Source organism: Phyllobates terribilis, unplaced genomic scaffold (assembly GCF_046119375.1).
Source record: "Phyllobates terribilis strain yellow unplaced genomic scaffold, ASM4611937v1 Scaffold_4__5_contigs__length_816908805, whole genome shotgun sequence".
Lineage (NCBI taxonomy): Eukaryota > Metazoa > Chordata > Amphibia > Anura > Dendrobatidae > Phyllobates > Phyllobates terribilis.
Window position 1 is genome coordinate 750003115 of NW_027362764.1, and position 17482 is coordinate 750020596.

General features: G+C 43.5%; 1 protein-coding gene across 2 annotated transcripts in view; it reads right to left on the reverse strand.

Annotated features, from left to right (window-relative positions):
- LOC141264516 (uncharacterized) overlaps nt 1-17482 on the reverse strand; it is a 232666-nt gene that overhangs the window by 69361 nt on the left and 145823 nt on the right. For both annotated transcript variants that reach the window (XM_073676796.1, XM_073676798.1), the window contains exon 14: nt 11247-11417. In XM_073676796.1, the coding sequence (XP_073532897.1) occupies nt 11247-11417 (171 nt within the window). The remainder of the gene's footprint in view (nt 1-11246; nt 11418-17482) is intronic.

The following is a 17482-nucleotide window of genomic DNA, read 5'->3' on the forward strand; positions in this document are numbered from 1 at the left end:
ACTTCCCCGACGGGAGCAGGCTTCTTCTTCGTCAAAAAGAAGGACGGCTCACTCCGTCCCTGTATAGACTATAGAGGCCTTAACCAGATCACGGTGAAGAATAAATACCCCCTTCCGCTCATTCCGGAGTTATTTGACCGTCTGAGGGGGGCTAGAATCTTCACCAAGCTGGACCTCCGTGGGGCGTATAACCTGGTCCGTATCCGTCAGGGGGATGAATGGAAGACGGCATTCAACACCCGGGACGGCCACTATGAATACCTGGTAATGCCCTTCGGTCTCTGTAACGCTCCCGTCGTCTTTCAAGAGTTGGTCAATGACATCTTCCGGGACCTTCTCTACTCCTGCATAGTGGTGTACCTGGACGACATCTTGGTCTTCTCTCCGGATCTCCCCACACACCGGAGGGATGTTCGTCAGGTTCTGCTCAGGCTCAGGCAGAAGCACCTCTACGCTAAATATGAGAAGTGCCTCTTTGAGCAGACGTCGCTTCCGTTTCTGGGCTACATAATCTCTCAGACCGGCCTACAAATGGACCCGGAGAAACTGTCTGCCATCCAGAAGTGGCCCCGACCAGAGGGGTTGAAAGCTATTCAGCGGTTCCTGGGTTTCGCCAACTACTACCGCCTCTTCATACCGCACTTCTCTTCCCGGACTGCCCCAATCTCTGCGCTCACCCGTAAGGGCACTAATCCCAGAGAATGGCCGCCCGAAGCAGAGGAAGCCTTTCTTTCCTTAAAACAGGCTTTCTCTTCCGCCCCGGTGCTGCATCGTCCGGACGGCAATAAACAATTGTTCCTGGAAGTTGACGCCTCCTCCTCTGGAGCCGAAGCGGTACTTACCCAAAAGTCGCCTTCCGGAAGAATGGTAACTTGCGGCTTCTTCTCCAAACTCTTCTCCTCTTCTGAGCGCAATTATTCTATAGGAGATCGAGAGTTATTGGCCATTAAGCTGGCACTGGAGGAGTGGCGTTACCTGCTCGAGGGGGCTCTTCACCCGGTAATTATTTACACGGACCACAAGAACTTGGCTTACCTCCAGAGCGCCCAGAGACTTAACCCGCGCCAAGCCCGGCGGTCCTTGTTTTTTGCCCGCTTTGATTTCGTTCTTCATTTTCGCCCGGCAGACAAAAATATCAAAGCTGACGCCTTGTCCCGATCCTTCCTGGTGTCTGATCTAGAGGAGGAACCGAAGCACATCATTGATCCCGCCAGAGTAATGCAGGTGGCTCCCGTGAATCTAAATCGTCTCCCTCCCGGTAAGACGTTCGTAACAGTACCTGATCGGAAGAAGGTCCTACTCTGGGGTCACTCGTCTAAGCTAGCTGGCCACGCCGGTCAGAAAAAGACCCTCCAGCTTATTACCCGGCATTACTGGTGGCCTACCCTGCACAAGGATGTAATAGAATTTGTTTCAGCCTGTGTGTCCTGCGCCCGCAAGAAAGTTCCGAGACTCCTGCCAGCCGGTCGCCTCCTTCCTCTTCCAGTACCTGCTGCCCCGTGGCAGCATATAGCTATGGCCTTTATAATGGATCTCCCTGTCTCTGCCGGTTGTACGGTCATTTGGGTGGTCGCTGACCGCTTTTCCAAGATGGCGCACTTCATTCCCCTGCCGGGTCTCCCGTCTGCACCCGAACTGGCTAAAGACTTTATCCGCCACATCTTCCGTCTCCATGGCCTGCCCCTCCACATAGTGTCGGATCGTGGGGTTCAGTTCACCTCACGCTTCTGGAGAGCCACATGTAAGCTGCTTGACGTCACCCTGGACTTCTCCTCCGCTTACCACCCACAGTCCAATGGTCAAGTGGAGCGGATCAATCAGATCCTGACCAGTTACCTCCGGCACTTCGTTAATGCCCACCATTCGGACTGGGTGGATCTCCTACCATGGGCCGAATTCTCTTACAATAATCACGAGAGCGAATCTTCCTCCAAATCCCCGTTTTTTGTAGTCTTCGGTCAGCATCCTCGGATCCCATTTCCCGTCTCCACCTCGGTGGACAATCCGGCTGCGGAATCTCTCATTAGCGAATTCTCCTCCATTTGGGAGAGTACCCGATCCGCACTCCTTCAGTCGTCCGAGCGGATGAAAAAACACGCTGACAAAAAACGCCTGGATCCTCCACAATTCCGTCCTGGAGATAAAGTCTGGCTCTCGTCCAAGTATGTCCGGCTCAAAATTCCCTCCTACAAGTTAGGGCCTCGGTTCATCGGCCCACTGGAAATTATCAAACAAATCAATCCGGTGACCTATAAATTGAAACTCCCGGCCAACTTACGGATCCTTAACTCCTTCCATGTATCTCTCCTCAAACCCGTGGTACTTAACTCTTTTTCCAAGTCTACAGGTACGCCCCCTGCTCCGGTTTCCGCTGAGAACGAGTTTGAGGTAGAGAATATTCTGGCCACCAAAAGGGTAAGAGTAAAAACCTTTTTTCTGGTAGATTGGAAGGGGTTTGGTCCTGAGGAGAGAACGTGGGAGCCCCGGGAGAACATCCATGCCCCTCTCATCCTTGATAAATTTCTCTCTGGCCTAAAAAAGGGGGGGCCTAAAGGGGGGGGGGGTACTGTAGCGTAGGCGTCCCTGCCTCCTGCTAGGCAGGGACGCTGTTCCCCTCACCTCTCCGCTCTGTGCCCGGCGTCTTCCTCCAGCTCTGCTGGCAGCGCGCGCTGCTTCCCGGCCACGGTGCTTAGGGCGCGCGCACTCCCCGTCTCTTAAAGGGGCCGCGCGCGTCGTCCTAAGGAGTCCCTGGCCAATGGCCGGAGGACTTCACCATATTTAAGGCACCTCCTCCAAAATGGAGGTGCCTGAGCAATGTTGTTGCAAAGCCTTCACTCTGCTTCAGCCCTCAGGTCCCGTTACCAGTTACCTGCCAGTCACCTGCCAGATTCCTGCTTGATACCTGCCTGATATCCGCTTACCTGCTTGCAAGCCTGCGGTCCGACGGTCTGCCTTCCGACACCTGTCAGTCTGTCTATGGACCAGCCTGCCCGATCACCTGGGAGAGCTCACCTGCTACCTGCCTGCTAGCCTACCTGGAGGCTCTGCCGTCACTTGCCGTGACCACCTGCCTGTCCAGAGACTCTTGCCCGCTCACCTGGGAGCGCTCACCTGCTACCTGTCTGCTAGCGTACCTGGAGGCTCAGCCGTCACTTGCCGTGACCACCTGCCTGTCCAGAGACTCTTGCCCGCTCACCTGGGAGCGCTCACCTGCTACCTGCCTGCTAGCCTACCTGGAGGCTCAGCCGTCACTTGCCGTGACCACCTGCTCGTCCAGAGACTCTTGCCCGCTCACCTGGGAGCGTCCACTTGCTACCTGTCTGCTAGTCTACCCAGAGACTGTCCCTGTCACTTGCCGTGACTACCTGCCCTTCTACCCAGAGACTGTCCCTGTCACTTGCCGTGACTACCTGCCCTTCTACCCAGAGACTGTCCCTGTCACTTGCCGTGACTACCTGCCCGTCTTCCCTGGGAGCCACCCGCTTCCTTACAAGGACCGCCCCCTTGTATAGTTGCTCAGAGGTTCCGCCTCCCAGACCCGTTACAGTAACACATTACGCCTTAAAGGATTAAAATCCTGCAGTGCCCGCAAAGTCCCCCTGCTCAAGAAGGCACATGTGCAGGCCCGTCTGAAGTTTGCCATGAACACCTGGATGATTCTGTGAGTTATTGGGAGAAGGTGCTGTGGTCAGATGAGACAAAAATTGAGCTCTTTGGCATTAGCTCAACTCGCTGTGTTTGGAGGAAGAGAAATGCTGCCTATGACCTAAAGAACACCGTCCCCACTGTCAAGCATGGAGGTGGAAACATTATGTTTTGGGGGTGTCTCTCTGCTAAGGGCACAGGACTACTTCACCGCATCAATGGGAGAATGGATGGAGCCATGTACCGTAAAATCTTGAGTGACAACCCCCTTCCCTCCGCCAGGACATTAAAAATGGGTCGTGGCTGGGTCTTCCAGCAAGACAATGACCCAAAATATACAGCCAAGGCAACAAAGGAGTGACTCAAAAAGAAGCACATTAAGGTCATAGAGTGGCCTAGCCAGTCTCCAGACCTTAATCCCATAGAAACTTATGGAGGGAGTTGAAGCTCCGAGTTGCCAAGCGACAGCCTCAAAATCTTAATAATTTAAAGATGATCTGCAAAGAGGAGTGGACCAAAATTCCTCCTGACATGTGCAAAACCCTCATAATCAACTATAAACAATGTCTGACTACTGTGCTTGCCAACAAGGGTTTTGCCACCAAGTATTAAGTGTTGTTTGCCAGAGGAATCAAATACTTATTTCTCACTGCAAAATGCAAATAAATTTATCTAATTTATACAATGTGATTTTCTTGATTTTTTTTGGATATTCTATCTGTCAATGTTAAAATTAACCTACCCTTAAAATTATAGATTGTTCATGTCTTTGTCAGTGGGCAAACGTACAAAAACAGCAAGGGATCAAATAATTACTTCCTTCACTGTATGACAACCAACAAAAGAAGAAAAGTGCTAAATAGAGGACAATTCAAAAACAGATACACAAAAAGGGGACTGAAAACACCATTAGAAGTAAATAAATTAGGAAAGAGCACAAAGAGTTCATCCCCAGTGCAAAAAGTGTACTTTAGTAGTATAGCTTAGCTGTAAGTATCATATGATGTAATAAGTGAGCATTCCCATCTACAATAAAAGCCTACATATCTGTATCAATAGTTATAATGTAAAATGCCAGTTATAAAGACAGTATGGTCAGTAAGGTGCACAAGCTATAACTACTTACGTTATCGTATTCCCTCTAGACTTGTGTCCTGTCTGTTTATCGTGTTTGCCAATGTGGGTGCGTTTTTTGTATTCCACATGTTTGTGGTTGAATCATCAACGGCGAATTTTAAAAACGTTACAACATTTTGCTGCTGAAGTCATTTTATGTACGCCTGAAATTTCTGCACAAATTCTGCAACATTTTAGCAAAACATGCAAATTTTTGCTCTAAAAACGTGCAAAGAAGGTTAAAGACAAATAAAAAGGTTTTTTTCTTTTGTGCAAAATTCAGAAAGAAAAAAAAAATTACAACAAATATCACTAGAGAAAAAAAAAGAAAAGAAAGAAAAGTGACTTGAAAAAAACAACCTACAAGTGACAGGCAGCTTGCAGCATGTGTGACTTTTATTATTTTTGTGCATGGGGCTAAGAGCTAACAGGCAGGTAGTTGCTACTGTTCTACCTGGCACCGATCTCTGCCGACTCAGACTGGTCACAGACTGATGCTGAGGGTGATTCAGGGGCTTCTACTGACGGCAGAACAGTGTCTTCTCTTTTGCTCTGTCAATCAGTATGACATTGCAGTGACGCCCTGTCGACAGAGCAGCTCGGAAGAGGAAGAGCTGCTCTGCTGACGAGAGGTGACGTGAAGCAGGGGAATCGCCACCTGAGCCGGCAGAGATCATCTCGTGTAGAACAGGCAGGTAGTTAGCAACTATCTGCCTGATAGTTCTTAGTAATAAAAGTCCTGGATAACGCCTTTAATAATGATTGCAGCAAGTTTCAGTCTGCAATCGTCATTAGTTTTCAGACCCTTTGTTCTACAGGACTGGTAGCTCCATTATATAGCTCCATTATATTGTCACCATATGGCGATAATATCTGTTTTGCTCTTTGTATACTGCTTGTTATTCAGTAACAGCATGATCACCTGCTGAGGTGCCCGCTATAACCACTATAATTACGGTGCCCCTCCATAGTTGTAAACATTATACATTTTAGTCTCTATAATATCTGATTTTCTCTACCTGGTGCAGGAGACATTTTACCTTTGCGCTACTTTGTCCCATTTCTCAGGTTTGCTTGAGCCCTTATTTTGACAAATGAGAGCAAATGATGACTGATCAGTGAACGACCATCATTGTTCTCTCCCCCTGTCAATATGCCACTGATAGAAAGGAATAAATGATGAGGAGGTCACTCACATATCAATCGCATGAATGACAGCGGAGGTATGGAGAATGCACCATTAGCACCAGGAGCATCTGCCTCTGCTAACCCTGTGCTTTAGCCAGAGGCAAAGACCCCCTCTTCCTTGTCACTCTATGTCTACTTGTCATATGCCAATGGTTCACTAGAACCAAATGTAAACAAAAAAAAAATAAAATAAAAAAACAACAAAAAAAGAATGAATATATTGCATCCAACAACTCAATTTATCATTAAAATTCTGCAAGCAATATGGCCAGCGTATCACAGGAGCGATGATTGATGCCTACAGAACTCTATTCATCTACTTACAGCATTTAAAGGGCATCAATTAACGCTGCATGAATCAAAGCTTGGATGCACGATTGCAGCCCAAGTATATTTTTCTCTGAAATACTGCAGCGTTCGAGAAAACAGAGTTTAAAGGGTTTATCCAGGACTATATTAATTTTTACTGTGGGCCTAAGAACTAACAGGCAGGTAGTTGCTAATAATTACCTGCCTGTCACTGACTGCTTCTGCTGGCGATCCTGCGACTTGCGCTGACATACTGTCGACAGAGCAGCGACTTCTCTTCTGCTTTGCTCAGTTGATGGGGAGAGACTGCCGTCGTCATGCTGATTGACAGCCGACTCCCCACTGCATAACTGTGGAGAGCTGAATGTCAATCAGGATGACTCCGGCAGTCACGCTCCGCCGACAGAGCAGCCCGGAAGAAGAAGAGCTGCTCTGTTGACATGAAGCAGCTGAATCACTGGCAGGAGCAGTCAGTGAGAGCTCTGAGCTGGCACCAGGTAGAACAGGCTAGTTAGCAATCACCTGCCTGTTAGCTTTTTGGCTCATAGTAAAAAAATAATTTAGTCCTGGATAACCTATTTAAAGATCCAGCCTGGGACCATAGAAATAGACAAGACTAGTCTGCCCTGCTCCTGTTGATTGACAGGTCTCCCCAATGTAGGAGAGACCTGTCACAGTCCTGTGAATGAGGGGAGTATCATTTTTCAATTGAGACAGTTGTCAAAAAGGTGTACGTTTCTCGGCAGAATGTGGTAATTTTTTCCTTTTTTTCTTCCAAGAGTCATATCATTTTAATTTTTCCTTTGGCATGACCGTGTGAGGGTTTTTTATGTTATAGGACAAGTTGTAGTTTTGAATGACAACATTCATTTTACCATATAATGTACTGAAAAACAAGAAAAAATTCCAAATGGGGGAAAATGGTGGAAAACAAAATACAATTCTACCATAGCTTTCTTCAGTTTTGTTCTCTGTCCAGTAAAAGTGACCTGGTAGCACGATTCTTCAGGTATTTACAAAAGATGTGCAAATTGATTTGATGAGAATTGAATTTGTGTTGGATTGAAGGAAATTCGCTCGACTCGGCAGATTCAAACAATTTACAATTCGCTTTGCTCAAATTGCTAAATGGCTGCCGCCATTTTACACAAAGTAGAAGATTACATCAGCCGGAGAAAGCCCAAGTGACTTCAAGTGTTGCCAGGAGGGCATCTCCATGATTCCTTGCAGCTATCGCATCACATGGAGTAGCACAGCCAATCAGACATTTTCAAAGCCTGAATAAAAGCTGAGGCAGGGAATGCAGCAGCCACTTTATAGTAAATTTGGATAGTGAACAGATGTCACAGATGAGAAATAGAGACAGGGAGAGAAATTCATAAACACTGAAGAATTTCTAAGGCTGTGTTCACATGTTGTGGCCCCAATATGTTTTTATTTTTTGCTGTAATTGCTGAAAAATTGCATCAGTTTGCCATGATATAAAATTTTGGCAAAAAAACAATGAGTGTAAAAATAAAACAAAACAAAAAAAAAGTACCGCACCCACATAGAACCATAGAATGTTAAAGTTGGAAGGGACCTCCCCCTGCTCAATGATCATTAGTGTGACAGCACAGCAGTGAAGAAAGTTAGAGTGTGTGGAAAAGAATATAGTGTCATACACGTTTCTCAAAGCAATTGAAAGCTTTGGAGCATTTTTGATTAGAAGAAAATCCAATTTCCAGGGAAAATTTGATAAATTTAGCGGGTTCAAATTTGAAAAGATTGGCTCATCTCTAGTCAGTACAATTACAGGGATACAAATCCCAAATAGTTTTTTTTACATTTTTTTTACTACATTTAAAAAGTTCAGAACTTTTTTTTTTAAATTCTTGTTTGTATCGCCATTTTCTGAGACCAGTCACTTTTTACTTTTCCATCAATGGAGCCATGTGTAGGCTTGTTTTATGCAGGATGAGCTGTAGTTTTTATTGATTCCATTTTGGGGTACATGCAATAATTGTAATGCCTTTTATTCTTTTATTTTTATTTTTTTTCAGAAGTGCGGTTTTGATTGATCTGACTTTTACGGACACAGTGATACCAAATATGCTTATTATTATTTCTTTTGTTTTCAGACTGGAATAGGTGGTGATATAAAATTGTCTTTAAAAATGCTTTAGAATTGTTGCAGTATGTATGTAGTTAATATAATGATCTCCTATGAAGGCTTTATAGGACCACCAAGATTGTAGCGACAATAACCCATTGGCCACCAGAACAGACGCCATCATCGTTTCAAACCATTTAAATGCTGCGGTCAGATTTTGACAGCGGCATCTGAATGGTTAAATGTCAGCTGATCCCTACTGTTAGCGCCAGTTGCTGGTTGTATGACACAGCTGGCACCCGCTGTGTATGAATGAGGCTCAGCTCCTAAGCCCACTCTGTACACCCGAACCTGACCTGTGATATTTACTTATTATTGATTTATTTTCCATTGTTTCTTTGTCGCACCACATTTTGCAGCACTGTACTATTGTCACCATTTGCATTATTAAATGGTAAAAATTTTTCCAATTTCTTTAATTTTTCACCTACAATAATTTCTCAGTGAGGATTTATTCGGTGGTGGCTACCATTGAGATATAGGTTTTGCAGTATCAGAAATATTGTGATATTGGTGGAGCTATTGTGCATCGATTTCAAATGACCAGGTTATCTGCTCGTTACCGATATTTATGGCTGAGCTGCAGTATGTAGAAAGTAAAATTAATACCAAGTAATTTTCTTTGCATTTCCTGGTGTGCCTTTACAGGGTTATCCACATCTTCTAAAATGAGTATATTTGCTAAGTGCTTACAAAAAACAAGCAACTCTGTAAAATCACTTATTAAAATGTGTCCTTGTTCTCCTACCAGCCCTACTTTTGTTTTATTGTTTACTGCACGTTGCCAAGAGCACTGTCCATCGCTGTCATCTAAAAACGGTGGCAAATGAGCAGTGCTTACAAACTGTTTCCTACTGGTCTTGTAAGTGCGGCGCTTCGGCCGTCTGGGATCACTGGAGTGTGCGGGTAACTCCTGATCCTGGCCAGCTTCAGATCCACTGATGCACTGAATAATATAACAGCAGCTGTGTGACATTGCTGCTGGCTTGAGCTGTCAATCAACCCCTTTACCACACACCAGCAATCTGGAAGTTGGAATGCTGGAGAGGACACAAAGAATCCTCTAAATTGAATGTCTCGGTGGACCTTCTCTGACATTTGTGAAGACAGATTAAAGGGGTTTTCCCATGAACAAAACTTGATTTTAATTAATAGATCTTGGAATAATAATAACTTCCACAATTGGATGTGATTAAATAAAATGTTCCTGTGCTGAGATAATCTTATACATGTGCCCCTGCTGTGTGCTGTGTAATAGCTGTGTCTGACCGTGCAGGAACATGGTCTGATCATTCCACATCTCCTGGGCAGGGGAGGAAGCAAAAGAGTATACAGACATTAAAGCACGGGATCGCAAAAGATTATTTTTGTCAAACATTTCACTGCCTGTTTTTAAGCAATGTTTTATCTGAAAGAAAGAATCAGCTGTGATCCCATGCTGTCCTGTCTGTATACTCTTTTGTGTCCTCCCCTTTCCAGGAGATGTGGTATGATCAGACCATGTTCCTGCACAGTCAGACACAGCCATTACACAGTACACAGCAGGGGCACATTTATAAGATTATCTCAGCACAGAAACATTTTATTTAATCACATCCAATTGTGGAAGTTATTATTATTCCAAGATCTATTGATTAACTTTTTTAGTGGGAAAACCCCTTTAATTTAAACATGTTTTATGGTTAACAAAAGCCAAATATTCTATTGGTGAATTCTGAGTTAGAGAAGGGGGGCCCTTAGTTGAAGGCATTCATTCATTAGCTAGACAATGACTTCAAAGATCACTCTGGAGAACTTGTCCCACTATCTTATTTCATAGCCATCTTATTAAATTCAATGACAAATTTGCCATTCTTATTTTTCCCTGTGGAGGCGCTGCAGGGAAATTGAACACTTATTGCAAGATGCACATGGATTACTGCTGACCTCAGTTAGTCATCCTATGATGAGCATAATGTTGAGAGATCTTTCTAACAAACAAAAAAAATTGTCCAAAGCAACCAATCCTTTAAGAGTTATTCTCAAGTTGTGCTTTAAACAGCATACATCTCTCCAGTCTCTTTCACGTCCTTGTTTCTGGGGGCGGGCACTTCTCCTTGAGTGACAGATTAGGTTCAGTAGCTTTGTCCTTCTGCCGAGCTTATGGTACAGTGACACATTAACTTTTTGTCGGTGATTGTTTGGAAGTCTACCATGTTATCATTTTATTTGAATATACAGTTAATGGGGCCTTTGATCAAGTGAGCAACGATTAGAAAAATTGCTCTGGAAAATGCCTATGCTGGAGAGGTAGGTGATTTTTCAAGACTGGTAACAGCAGCCCAGTCAGGAGCAAAGAGGAAGGGGGATGTGGGCAGATAACAGCCTAATAGAAATCAGAGGGATGGACAGAGTTAACTCCTCAACCTAGAATGTTGAGCATACTGGGCCAGGCTCTGGTGCTCGATCTCCTTGGCAATGAGCTGTACACTATGTAAGATGAAAACTCTCACTGAGGGAGAATGAAAGCAGATAGAAACATCAAGTCAGTTGCAAACTTGCATATTTTCTTATTGTCTAACTAACTATACCAATTTCACAACATAAGAATATCTATTTAAGGCCTGATTCACTTGCATTGAATGATTTATACTTAGCAATCCAGTGGAAATTCTGTCGAAATCCCCAAAAAACAGGATAGACGGAGTCCAGATACCTCAATGATCATATGACTCTTTTATAATTGGTCAATAGGTATTAATTATATCAATTTCAGTGTAAAAAGTATTTCTACTAATACACTGCTGACTTATAGACTAGTGACAGGTGGATGCAAAAAACTAATCCTACTACTTACCGGATGGCTCTGGCATGCTTCATCAGTCGCAGCCAGAGAAAGACAATGGTGACTGCAAAGACTCGCACATGAGAAACATGTAGGTCAGAATTGTGCTGCACAACCACATCCGCTATATGTGTGAGGATGACAGCCAGAAGTAGAAAGTACACAATCCAGTCGAAGACATTCCTGAGGAAGATAAAAAATTATACATTTGTATAGGAAACATACGTATGTGTAAATGTGTCATTTATGGTACAGGAAATGGGTTAAAAGGGTACTACTACCTTTATGTGCAATAAACAACACTGTTGCATAAGTATATATACCCTTTAATTAAAATGTTAGTACAACTAGGAATGCTCTCGCTGTGTATTACAATACATATCCAGCGGGTGAATAAGTATTCAACATGTCACCAATCTTCTACATAAATATATTTTTAAAGGAGTTATTAACATGACATTGTCACCAGTTGTCGGTAACAACCCATCCAATCCACAGAGGCAAAGAAATCAAAACATAGATGTCCATAAATAAAGTTATGTGTAATAATGAGAAATGACACAGGTAAAAAGTATTGAACACTCTTACTGAAATTTATTTAACACTTCATACAAAAGCCTTTACTGGTGATGAAGCTTCAAGACACCTCCTATATGTAGAAACTAGCCGCATGCATTGCTCCGGTGTGATTTTGGACCATTCTTCCACACAAACACTCATCGAATCCTGAAGATCCTGTGGTGTCAAGACTCGAACCCAGCAGCTCTTGTGCACCAGGCGGCAGCTCTTCCCTCTGAGCTATTCAGCTCACTGGACAGTTCCTTGCTAACCCAGATACCAGTACCTGTGTTGTTCCTAAGTCACTCCACCCTGTGTTGTTCCTGATTGGCTTCACCCTGTGATTTCCTGATTGAGCACCATGTATAAACCTGGCCTGGCACCTCCTTCCTTGCGAGATTATTGAGCTTCCAACCTTTAGTCAAGCTCTCCTTTCACCTGCTGCTTCATCCAAGACTATACTGCTGCTCCCGTGTATCCACCTCTGGCTATTCCTGACTACACAGCCTGCTTATACTTCAATCTATACTGCTGCTCCCGTGTACCGACCTCGGGCAATTCCTGACTACGCAACACGCTTATCCTTCAAACTATACTGCTTCTCCCGAATACCGACCTCTGGCTATTCCTAACTACGCTATCTGCCAGTGCTGTCCCTAGTGGTTGCAATACCACTACTCCAAGCCAGGTCAGTTCATAACCTATGGGCTCCTTCTATGAATTCTGGGCTTTAGTTCCTTCCATAAATTTTCTATTCCATTTATGTCAGGTGATTGGCTTGGCCATTCTAGCAACTTTATTTTCTTTCTCTGAACAAATTGAGAGCTTCTTTGGCTGTGTGTTTGTGATCATTGTCTTGCTGAAATGTCCACCCTCATTTCATCCTCATCATCCTGGTAGATTGAAGCAGATTTTTATCAAGAATGTCTCAATATATTCATCCTTCTTTCAATTTTATGAAGTCTGTCAGTGCCGTATGCGGAAAAACAGCCCCACACCATGATGTTCCCACCTCCAAACTTCATTGTTGATGTGATGTTTTAAAATGGTGTGTATTATGGCATCCAAAGAGTTCAATTTCGGTCTCATCTGACCAGACTATATTCTCCCAGTATTTCACAGGCTTGTATAAATGTTTTTGATTAAACTGTAAATGCGCTTGAACATGCTTTTTGTCCAGAAATGGAGTCTTCCGTGGTGAGCGTGCATACAGACCATGGAGGCTGAATGCATTACTTATTGATTTCTTTGAAACAATTGTACCTGCTGATTCCAGGTCTTTCGGTATGTTTCCAAGGGTGGTCCTTCTCTCTTGGACAACTATTCTGATAATTCTTTTCACTCCTCTGTCTGAAATTTTGTGTGGAGCACCTGGTCGTGGCCGGTTTATGGTGAAAAAATGTTCTTTCCATTTCCGGATTATGGCCCCAACAGTGGTCACTGGAGTCTTCAGTAGTTTAGAAATTTATTCTGTAAACAATGCCATCAGTATGTTTTGCAACAATAAGGTTGCAAAAGTCTTGAGCAGGGCCGGCGTCACCACCCGGCGCACCCGGGCAAGTGCCAGGACCCAGAGCAAGTGGGGAGGCCCACTCACCATTGGGGACACCGGCACTCTAAGGGCCCATGGGAAGCACAGTGCCAACTTGCTTAGGGCCCCGACACTTGCAATACTTACCTCTCCCTGTTGCACCGCAGCTCTGATGCCTTCCGCATCTTCTGACTCTGTGAGGTCTCAGGGCAGAGGGCACGATGATGTCATTACAGCATGCCCTCTGTGCTGAGCAGTCACAGTGCAGAGAGCAGGAAAATGCTGAGGAGTCTGGAGCACTGCAGCAGCAGCGGGGAACGAGGAGAGGTGAGTATTTGATTTTTTTTATAATGTATGGAGCAATATATGGGGCCCATACTGTATGGAGCAATATTTGGGGCCCATTCTGTATGGAGCATTATATGGGGCCAATACTGTATGGAGCATTATATGGGGCCCATTCTGTATGGAGCATTATATGAGGCCCATTGTGTATGGAGCATTATATGGAGCCATTCTGTATGGAGCATTATATGAGGCCCTTTCTGTGTGGAGCAATATATGGGGCCCATAATGTATGGAGCAATATATGGGGCTCATACTGTATGGAGCAATATATGGGGCCCATACTGTAAGGAGCAGAATATGGGGCCCATACTGTATGAAGCAATAAATGGGGCCCATTGTATTGTATGGAGCATTATATGGGGTCCATAATACTGGAGGACTATGTGGTACCCATAATACTGTATAGAGGACTATACTATCTGGTCTAAAATGAAAACTTTTGAATCCCCCCTCCCCCCCCCGGGACACACGCTGTGCGCTGTGAGGATTCGCCGCTTTCTGAGCTATTGTACAATTTACAATAGATATCACTCATGGAATGTAAGAAGTATGTGCAATCTTCGACCTTGTACTATACCTATATTTCTCTGCCGTATCTGTACATTATGAATTATAGTATGTGTTAAAGGAGCCCACTGAGACTCTTTCGCCCGGGGCCCAGAAAAACCTGGAGCCGGCCTTAATCTTGAGACAGCTCACTGGTTTTACCCATCATGAGATGTTTCTTGTGTGACATCTTGGTAATGAGACACCTTTTTATAGGCCATCAGTTGAACCAGCTAATAATATTTTTCACTAAGTGGCAGCATGGCTTGCTAATTACTGATATATTTCAACTGGTGTCATTGCTTTCAATGTTTTTTTGCACCTCTCTCTCCGTGCGTTAAATACTTTTTCCCTGTGTCATTTCTCATTATTACACATAACTTAATTTATGGACATCTATGCTTTGATTTCTTCGCCTGTGTGGATTGGATGGGTTGTCACTGACATCTGGTGAGAATTTCATGTTAATAACACCTTTAGAAATATATTTACTTAGAAAATTGATGACGTGTTCAATACTTATTTCATCCGCTGTAAATCACACAGTTTACAACAAATAGCCCTAGTCTAACCTTCATGTAATGATCTATTCATTTTTGTTTAATATCACGAGTAAAAAAAAAAAAATGTATCACTGTTATTAATTAGGATTAAACCTCTGACCTTTGCCGTACGCTGAACGATTGACTTCAGTGCGTGAACCACGGCACCTTGAGACGTTTTATACTGTTTATACTAATACATTAAAATGAGAAATGAATCTCACAATTATCAGGCTGTGAGTTTAAAGGTTTTTCTAAAGCTCAAGAAATGGAAAGTAATTGTAGGATTTAATTTCCGAGCGTCTCTAATCTATCCAATGTGTAGTGTTCTGATGCTGAGAAATAAAATTCAGAAAACTATTGCAAGCAAGAGAAGATGTGAATGAAAATCTAACAAAAATTCTACTGTTCAATAGAGATAGAAACCAAGACTCAGCCCTGAGGAACTCCAATTTTAGACCCACCAATCAAATTCATTATTAGTACTGACTTTGTGATGTTTGCAATGCAGTGATAAAAAAAACAAAAACAAAAAGAAAATACAGTGTCCTTCGATGGAGTATTGCAGCCTAAGCCTAAATAGGCTATTGCTAATCCACTGGGTAGGCAATAACTGATAAGTAGGGAGTGATTCCTACCATTGAGACCATCACTGATTGTTGGACAGGAGACATGCGTACCCCATTCTTCCTTGGCCGCTGTAATCTTTTTTTCTCTGTTCTTCGTAAAACTTAAAAGGGAACTTGTCAGGTCCAAAAACATTATTAACCCGCAGATATAAGGTTAATCTGCAGGTTAATAATGTTATGAAGGAGCCTTGCCACAGTACTGAAAATGCAGCTCCCCGGAGAAAATGAACTTTATTTCTCCTGGCAGCAGCCGGCTTTCAGTCATGCATGCGTGCTCGGAGCAATCAAAGTCACCATTCAGTGCAGCATCTGTAAGCACGCCCCGGCACTGACTGACAGGTGGCTCTGTACTTATACACTGCTAAGCCGGCTGTCAGTCAGTACCCAGGCGTTCTTACAGCCATTGTAATTGCTCTAGGGCATGACTGAAAGCCGGCTGCTCCCAGGAGAAATAAAGTTTATTTTATCTCGGGTGCGGCACTTTCAGTACTACGTCTGGGCTCTTTCATTAACTATTAACTTGCAAATTAACCCTATATCTGCAGGCTAATAACGTTTTTTGGACCTGACAAGTTCCCTTTAAGTTTTATGGAGAACAGAGAACAAAAAAGACCATAGAAAATGAGAAAAGCACAAAGAGAAGAAAAAAACTGCAGTTCTGGGGCTGTGCTGATGCATGAAAGCAAGTGAAAACAGCAGCATACAAGATACACACCAAGTTCACATCCAGCCTATATTACAGGGAGGGACACTCCCAAGTCAGGCTGTAAACGGCAGATCAAAGATCTGAAAATTAATTTAGAAATGAAGATTGCTGATTGGAACTTAGTCAAATGTTAAACCGCTAACATACATAAAAATATATACATTTTTCCATGTTAAAAGTATCTACAGTCGTTAATCCATCACTGACACTTGCTATGTTTTAGTAGAAAAGTTCTGGAAAAAAAAGTAGAAGAAAGTTGGGAATAACTGAAAATAAATTTCAAATAAGCTGGACAGCAGTAATTTTGATAGCATGTCTCCCAAAATTATAGTAATCCCTGAGATGGGAACATCAAGCATAGATGAATATGACTTGAGGATCTTAAATGGTGAACAGGTTAATTCAACATCTGGTTAGCTGCGGATGGTGAGTCACAATGACACAAAAACAGATAATACATCCCGGGGAAGTAAATTCAAAACAGACACCGCGGAAGCATTTGTCTCTGTGGAAGAGCAATGCCGAGATCCCAGTGGGCAAAGTCAAAGAAAGAAAGCCTCATCAAAAGCTAATTAGACTGTGGCCTCAGGGAAATGTATTACTGAATGAAAAGAGTGTAATGGGTCCAGCGGTCTTCCTTCTCCCTTTGCTATTAAATGCTTTATAACTGAAAACTCGAGCACAGATTAAGCTAATACTTATTGTTGAGCGGCTTCTGGTAGTTGGAAGGGTTGAGAATACGGGCATGAAAGGTCAGTGAGTCACTTGTCATCACAAATGTATGAATCCATATTGTCTGACCCCGGCAGGTGAGAGTTAGTAGTTGCCACAAAGAGGTGAGACAACAATTCGGGATTTGTTATTATTAACATTTTTCTTTCTTTTCAGTTTTAGACGAATGATCATTATTCTAAACTAGTGTTGAGCGAGTATGAATTGTTAACCCCTTCGGTGAGCACGCTCGGGTGCTCGGCGAGTATTTGCGGCGTGCTCGGCATTGATGAAAGTGTCACTGCGGCTGCATGTGTCATATCTGTCATACACCTGTGACACATGCAGGGGTTGCCTGTTTGTCAGGAAACCCATTTAGATGAGCCAATAATCGGCACGTTCATTCATGATTATGGGCCTGTGCACTGTCGGATTGGGGTGGCAAGGGGCCACCAGTAACATTGACTTGAGGGGCCCTCTGTTCAGGTTCATGCAAATATTATATTACCCTCTTTCACAAATTTACTTCTGCTTCTATATAACAATAATTAGGTAGTTTGTTGAATGAATGAATGAATGAATAGATGCTGCTCTTGACTGTTCATAGTGAATGAATGTATTGACCAACTACTGTTCATGTTGAGGGTATATTTCTTACTCTTGCATAGGGGTCCACC